At 35.6% G+C, this 6893-nt stretch overlaps 2 protein-coding genes across 3 annotated transcripts; both read right to left on the reverse strand.

Moving 5' to 3' along the window:
• Positions 1-939: 939 nt before the first annotated feature.
• LOC140884706 (uncharacterized) lies at positions 940-3274 on the reverse strand. The gene is made up of 3 exons (XM_073291549.1): positions 3114-3274; positions 2875-3012; positions 940-1188 (listed from the first exon to the last, which is right to left on the reverse strand). Exons 1-3 carry the CDS (start codon positions 3202-3204, stop codon positions 1172-1174), a joined length of 246 nt encoding a protein of 81 aa, XP_073147650.1. The 5' UTR covers positions 3205-3274; the 3' UTR covers positions 940-1171.
• A 464-nt stretch (positions 3275-3738) lies between these two features.
• LOC140883824 (pentatricopeptide repeat-containing protein At3g51320-like) lies at positions 3739-6370 on the reverse strand. Of its 2 annotated transcripts, none has more exons than XM_073290415.1 (2): positions 6144-6370; positions 3739-6052 (listed from the first exon to the last, which is right to left on the reverse strand). In XM_073290415.1, exon 2 carries the CDS (start codon positions 5950-5952, stop codon positions 4240-4242), a length of 1713 nt encoding a protein of 570 aa, XP_073146516.1. In that variant the 5' UTR covers positions 5953-6052; positions 6144-6370; the 3' UTR covers positions 3739-4239. The 2 variants fall into 2 exon arrangements, with proteins under 2 accessions (XP_073146516.1, XP_073146517.1); XM_073290416.1 differs by having other exon boundaries at positions 6155-6210.
• Positions 6371-6893: the final 523 nt, after the last annotated feature.

Here is a 6893-nt window from a genome sequence, read left to right on the forward strand (position 1 = left end):
TAACCAACAAAAGCAATTTGTATGTAGTGCTCAACCTTTATAATATTGTATAGATTTATAAAAGATACATTGAGTACAAAATCTCTTGGGAAATCAAAGTACTTGGACAATTATTGTTTTTTCAATTAACTTGGCCTATTACTTGGATGTGCTAGCTTCACCATTCTCGCTTCAGAGGTCCAAAAGTACTTTGAAAATGATGTTGAAGCGCACTCCAATCCCCAAACTACAAAATGGTATCACATTGACGGACCAAATGCACCACTCACGTTCATCCACAGTCCTTTATCGTCTCCACGCCAGCCTCACAGTCCCGGGTCTCTGACCATCTCATTTTGCTGTTGATCCAACTAACAAACATGGGGATATTTCAGGACTACTTAGTCGTCGAACATGTTGAAGTTCGACTAAACATCATCTATAGTTGATGCTGAATAATTGCAATACAGGCATGGTCAACATAGCTTGACGAGAAACACAGCAACATTGCCTGGTTTTATTATGGTTTTATGCTTTCATCGTTCAATTACTTCATTTAAGGTGTCCCGAAATCTCTCTTTGTTTCTCTATCACACGAGTATAATGAGAGATATATGTGTATGGCTAGCAACATTAGTTGCAATAAACCGAGTACTTATTCCAAGTATTTCACCACTCAAAAAGTCTAACACTCAACCATCTCCAATGTTTCTAGTTGTACGGAGTTTATGTTGGAGTATCATCTATCCATTTTCACTAAACTATGCCAAGTTAATCAAGTCATAAGTACCATTTTAAGAATTTGAAATTTGTTTAGCTTCCGAGATGATGTAACATAGTTACATAGACCGCATCCATGCAAGAATGATTTCCCACACATAGCGAGGAGACAACCGAAACATCAATTTCAAGAAACTTCTAAATTCACTAACTTGCATCAACATTCAATCAAAGGAGCTTAATATATTTTACTCATTCAAATTCCGGTTAAGGTCATTTATTCATTACTTGATAACCAAAGAAATCAGCATTTTGTTTTTAAAGTTGACATCAAAACCAGACAAAAAGATGTCATTATACATTAGGCAAACAGATGTCTATGACCATCTGTAACTGGAATAAGTAGGAAAAATACAATCTCAGCAAGTGATTTATACCAAAGAAAATGTGTTTCAACCCCAGTATCAGGCTTCTAATCTTCATCATCATCTGCAATAAAAATATCCAAAAACATTATACCAGAGGAAAATTCATATCAATTATGACATGAAGAAAACGAGACATAAAAGCCAACATAGTAAAGTACGAAAAGCTTTTAATCTCACCAACAAAAATTAGCATAATTACGTCCAAGTGTCCTCGTTTGATATGATACCAACAATTGATAGAAAGTGTCAACTGAATGAAATGGCCATTAAAGCCAATGTTGGCTTTGTTTTGTTTAAGGTTATGTAGAATGTCTTGCATCAACTAGCTTACTTCCTTTTTCATGATACAAACTTTTCACCATGTAAAACTGGAAGCTTTTTGGAAATCAGATTCCAAAATTTTCAAGAAAGTGAGCGATAGAAAGCTTGAGAATAGTAACTACAACACTCGATCAATTTGACACTAAAGTATATAACTGAATTTTGAAATTTAGGCAAAGAAGAACCAAACTTGTATCAATTTTCACAAACTTTGTTGGGGAAAATTCACAGAAACAGCAGAAGATGTTCTACCTACCCCCTCCGTGGAGCCTAAATCCGGTGGATCAACTACAGAATATATTTGTCAAATTCTCTATAATTCTCAACAAATTTTGATTCTCTTTCAGCTAAAATAGCTTGCTCTATCATCTCTTACATCACTTTTAATGATATGCTCCCTGAAACTACTGTAGCTGTCCAGAATTACTTCTTCACACCATAATTTACAGTTGCGGGATAAGTAAAAGGTCAAAACCAAGCATGGGACAGATCATCCCATCCCGCCAACATAATATGGCCGTGATTACCAATAATGATATACGAATGAGAAAAATCCTTTGCTTTTACTTTATTCGTATATCAAAAAAATCTAAGTGATCCATTTTCGCGGTTTCAGTCAGGGAAGTACGTCAACATGAATTAAAACAGGGATTCTGCCAGCTATATATAGAGGAAAAATTGCATCCAAACTTGGGTCACTCTAAGTTCAGTTCCATCATCATCATCATCTCACAGATACTACATTAAATGCCTTTTGATAGTCTTGACCTGTGAACACGGAAGATTACGCGACGAACCTATTCATTTGTAACAATAGGTAAAGTTCATTATTCAGTGTGGTGTTGTTTTCTCTTAATATTCTAACACCTCAGTATAACGTAGATGGAACTAGACTAAAATGATCCCACCACTCAGAAACTAAAATTTCAACTCAACTTCCAGATCATGATAACTAATCATCACAAAACAGAGAGTTTAAAATCAATATAGCCACATTTTCAGCTTCACATAGAGTAACTTTCAGTTAGGATCTTCAATTCCACTGAGGACAAGTCAGAGTTTTTACTAGGATATTGGACGAGCATAACATTTCTCTAGTTTGATTTTAAACGAAAACGTGAAGGAAATGATTGTACAATCAACTTCTACAATACCACACTTTGCTTTCGAGTTGGGCTGGACTTTTTATACTTCTTTAAACATTTTGTTCTTCAGGACTCTCACAGGGACTAAGAAAAATCTCAAGCCCTACCACTCACCCATTGAAACCAATAGTCACCACAATTTAGATGGTAAGCAAGACAAACTGAATTCAAAACGAAAAATCACTCGATCGACAAATTTCCCGATTGAAGACTAAACAGAATCACAAACCCCAACACAACAGGAACTGCGGCCAAAAATGAAAGAGAAAACATCGAAATACCGAAGTAGCGACGCTGGTTGGCTTCCTTGGCTTTGAGAAGCAATTTGTCAAGGTCTTCCTGAGCCTTGGCATCCCACTTCACCATCTGATTAGCGAGCACCACGCCTATTCCCATTCCCAAAACATGCTCCCACGGATCTATGCCATTCAATTTCGCGTAATGGTTCAATTAATCGATCCATCCATAAATGACAGCAGTAAAATGATTGAATTTGGATCTATATAGAGAAGGTGCTTACGGCGCATGTAAGGGAGCTTTCGCAGGGCATTGGAGTACATCTGCGTGCCCAATCCCAGCAGAGCTCCGATGGCCGTCGCGCTTAACGGCATCCTTCCGTCTTCGTTCACTTGGTGTGGTGCTGTTGTCTAATGACCGACCCGTAACTACACAACAGGGTTTCTAAAATTATAAAATAATTAAATTCTTTTATATTATTTCGGTTTTTCAATAATATTGTGCTGAGGGCATCCGCAATGTTATGTGTTAATAACACCCAATCAAGTTGCTCAACTGGGTTAACTTTTGGCCAAAACAGATTAACTTTTGGCCAGAGGTCAGGAGTTCGATTTCTCTTAACAACAACTTCTTGAACTAGTCTGTCACACAAGATTTGCCTTAATATTAATACCGCATAACTCTTTCACAACAATCCTTTTAACATTAACATTCATTATTTATGAATTTAACATTCAACTCAATAATTTAAAATTATTTTATATTAAATAAATACATTTTAAATATATTTTAAAATATTTAATATACTAAAAAGTCTCAAGTTTAATAATTATGCATAGATATATATAGAAAATCTAATATATATCAACTCATCGATTCACAATGAGTCTCATATGTTGGAACCAGGGGCAGAAATGCAGATGATGTTAATTGTTTTATCCTTGGTATATCTCTTGAGCTTTAATAAAAATATTTGCATCGAACCATGAAAATCAAATAGAATAAAATAAATATTTTCCCAACTACAAACCTTAATAAGGATACTTATAACACCCACAGGTGGGGAAAAAAAAGAAAAGAAGAAAGATTGAAATTACAGTTCTAGCTAAATTTCTATCCATTGATTGAAGATGTCTTGATCCTTACAAAGCTGCTATCAGAACTAAGCTTACTCTGTGTCCAAGTGTTTGGGAAACTGAAATCACATGTGGTTTAAAGGAAAATTCATCAAAACTGATCCCAACATATTGCAGGGGAGTAAGAAATTCAAGTGAACTTATTTGAGAATCTCCAAATCACTGAAAAAGGAGAGCCTCTCTTTTCCTCTCCTCGAATTCATGAGGATTTGTAGCAATGAGTAATAATCAACGGAGAATAATCAATATCCACGATTCACTTGATCAGCTCTATCAGCTAATCCTACTGTCATTTGCCTCGTGATCTAGAGTTGTGTGAACTACTTCCTTCAAGTCCTTGAGATTGCAACCAGGCAACCGTCTTATACCTCTCTTTTTCATCATATATTTTGTTATATTAACTTCTTCCCATCTACCTGAAACAGCATAAATATTTACAAGCAAAGCATAATAAGAGAAGTTCTGAGGATCTTGTTTGATCAAGTCATTTGCAACTTGCTCCCCCAAGTTCACGGCCCCTTGAAAACGACATGATGCAAACAATCCTGCCCAGAAGGAGGATTCTGGAGACTCGTAAGTATCAGTTGGTATGTTCTTTAGCAGATCCACTGCCTCTTGCGCTTGACCAACACTGGCCATGAGATTAGCCATGCACCAGTAATGAGCAAAATTCGGCTTCACACGAAACACGTCAATCATCTGGGAGAAGTAGTTTCTCCCCTCGTTCAACATTCCTTTCCGGGCACATGCACAAAGAACACCTATAAACGTAATTTCATCAGGGAGAATCCAATCCTTTTTGTCTAGATTCACACCCTTGTCAGAAATTGGAGTCGATTTATTCAGCATCATACTTTTATCCACCATTTCAGAATACAAATTAAGCCCATCAATAGGATTACCATGAATGCAGTGCCCCAAAATCATCACATTCCATGAGAACAAGTTCTTGCTCGACATTCTATCAAAGATAATCTGAGAATGATCCACCCTCCCACATTTACTATACATATGAATAATAGCAGAATCTATGTTCAGACTAGAAAGCTTAAACGACTTAAGAAGAGAGCCATGAACCGACCTTCCTTCCTTTAATCTATTTGACCTCCCACAAGCAGTGAGCACATTCACCATGGTGGTGTCATTACTCTTAAATCCTAAGTTCATCATTTTCCTAAACAACTTCATTGCAGTCCCTGGGTTCTGAAAGTTCAAGTAACCGCTAATCATAACATTCCAAGAAACCACATTCCTTTGAGGCATTGAATCGAATAGCTTGTGCGCCGCATCCATTTCACCCTCCCTCACAAAACCATCTATGATTGTGTTCCACGACACCAAATCCTTAAGGGGCATTTCGACAAACGTTTTCATAGCAACATCAGTCATCTTACAACAGGCATAGAAGTGAATGAAAGAATTCTGCACAGGCAAAACTCCATCCACCCCAAATTTGACAGTCTGTCCTTGGCACATTTGCCCCAAACTCAAACAACCCATTTTAGCGCAAGCACTAATAAGTGGTGGAAAAGTAAAACTATTAGGATAAAATCTGCCATCTTTCAGCATTTCAATATAAAAGGCAATAGTTTCCTCGTAATAACTGCTGCAAGAATAGTGCTTTATGATTCTATTGACACAGAATGTATCAGGACAATCAATACACCTGAAAATCAAGAATGTATAATAGAAATCATCACACAAATCCGCGGAGAGCTTCAGAAGGCGTCCGGAGAAAGATGGACCTTGGAAAAGATCTGAAGTAATTAAGAAAGCTTGAATCTGAAAAAGATGGACCAAGCTTTTACAAGAGTTCAGAGAGTAAAGAGCTTTGTCTTTTATACGATTAGACAAAACATAATCTTGCTTGATACGATGAGAAGCATTCAGGTCTAAAGAAGAAGAAGACAAGGAATTAGAGTGAAACAGAAATCGTTTGGAGGCTTGGGAGAAAGAAAGGTTTTTGAATCGAAAAAATTTGGCCATTCATCGGATTTTCGAAGCTTCTGCCTCAGTGTCACAATTTCCGCCATTAGCACACTCCATTGCCTATGAAACGAGATTGAAAAATAGCCACTCGCCCATTCTGCACATATACAAGTGAATTCTCACAAATATAATCGCCGGAGAAAGTGCAGCAATCGGCCCCCGTATTTAAAAACCAAAATGCATCTTACAATCGGTGAACCTGTTCACAAGCTGCAGTGATGGAGTTGCACAGGTAAAAGCCATGGGGGCTTTTCGTCGAACAGGCTACGTGCAAGGTCAGGTCTTTGTGTATGTCAAATTTGGGGTTCTTGCCGGGGTTTATAATATGGTTTTAGTGGGTTTCATGAGACCTTCCCTTCGTGTTTTTAAATTTCGATATAAATTTAGAAAAAAAAAAAAAAAAAACAACATTCTCAAAAAAAAAAATTAGATTCTCAATACTCAGCTCTGATTTCTCCAGAAACAATTCAAAAACACAAAATTTAAATTATAATTAACTTTCAAATTAATTATAAAGATATATTCTTTCACGTAATTTCTACTTTAAATGATAACTATACATACAATATATAAAAGTTGAGATCCACTTCGCTACACCAACATTTTTAGTTTTTTTACAACAATACCTCTGACAAATTTGAAAAAAAAATTAATCTAATAAGAAATTCAAATTAGAAATTAATATTTAATTTAATAAAAAATTAATAAATTTACAATTTACTCATATTTATCACATTTCATCCATTTTCAAAAGTTAAAAAATTCTGATTCAAAAAAAATTTTTTAAAATTCACAAATTATCTCAATAAATTACATATTAATATGTTTTCATCGTTATCCAGATTATAGTTAATAAACTATACCAAAATAATCACAATTCCAAAAAAAAAACATAAATAAATAAAGGGCTACAAGCATGAAACATATGTATAATAAAA

The sequence above is a fragment of the Henckelia pumila genome, chromosome 2 (genome assembly GCF_033568475.1).
Source record: "Henckelia pumila isolate YLH828 chromosome 2, ASM3356847v2, whole genome shotgun sequence".
NCBI classification, from domain to species: Eukaryota; Viridiplantae; Streptophyta; class Magnoliopsida; order Lamiales; family Gesneriaceae; genus Henckelia; species Henckelia pumila.

Bases quoted from the DNA above. Each gene is read 5' to 3' on its own strand.
- LOC140884706 (XM_073291549.1), bottom strand. From the start codon at position 3,204: ATGCCGTTAAGCGCGACGGCCATCGGAGCTCTGCTGGGATTGGGCACG. The intron at 3,013-3,113 runs GTAAGCACCTTC...TGAATGGCATAG, and splicing joins AAAGCTCCCTTACATGCGCC to ATCCGTGGGAGCATGTTTTG.
- LOC140883824 (XM_073290415.1), bottom strand. From the start codon at position 5,952: ATGGCCAAATTTTTTCGATTCAAAAACCTTTCTTTCTCCCAAGCCTCC.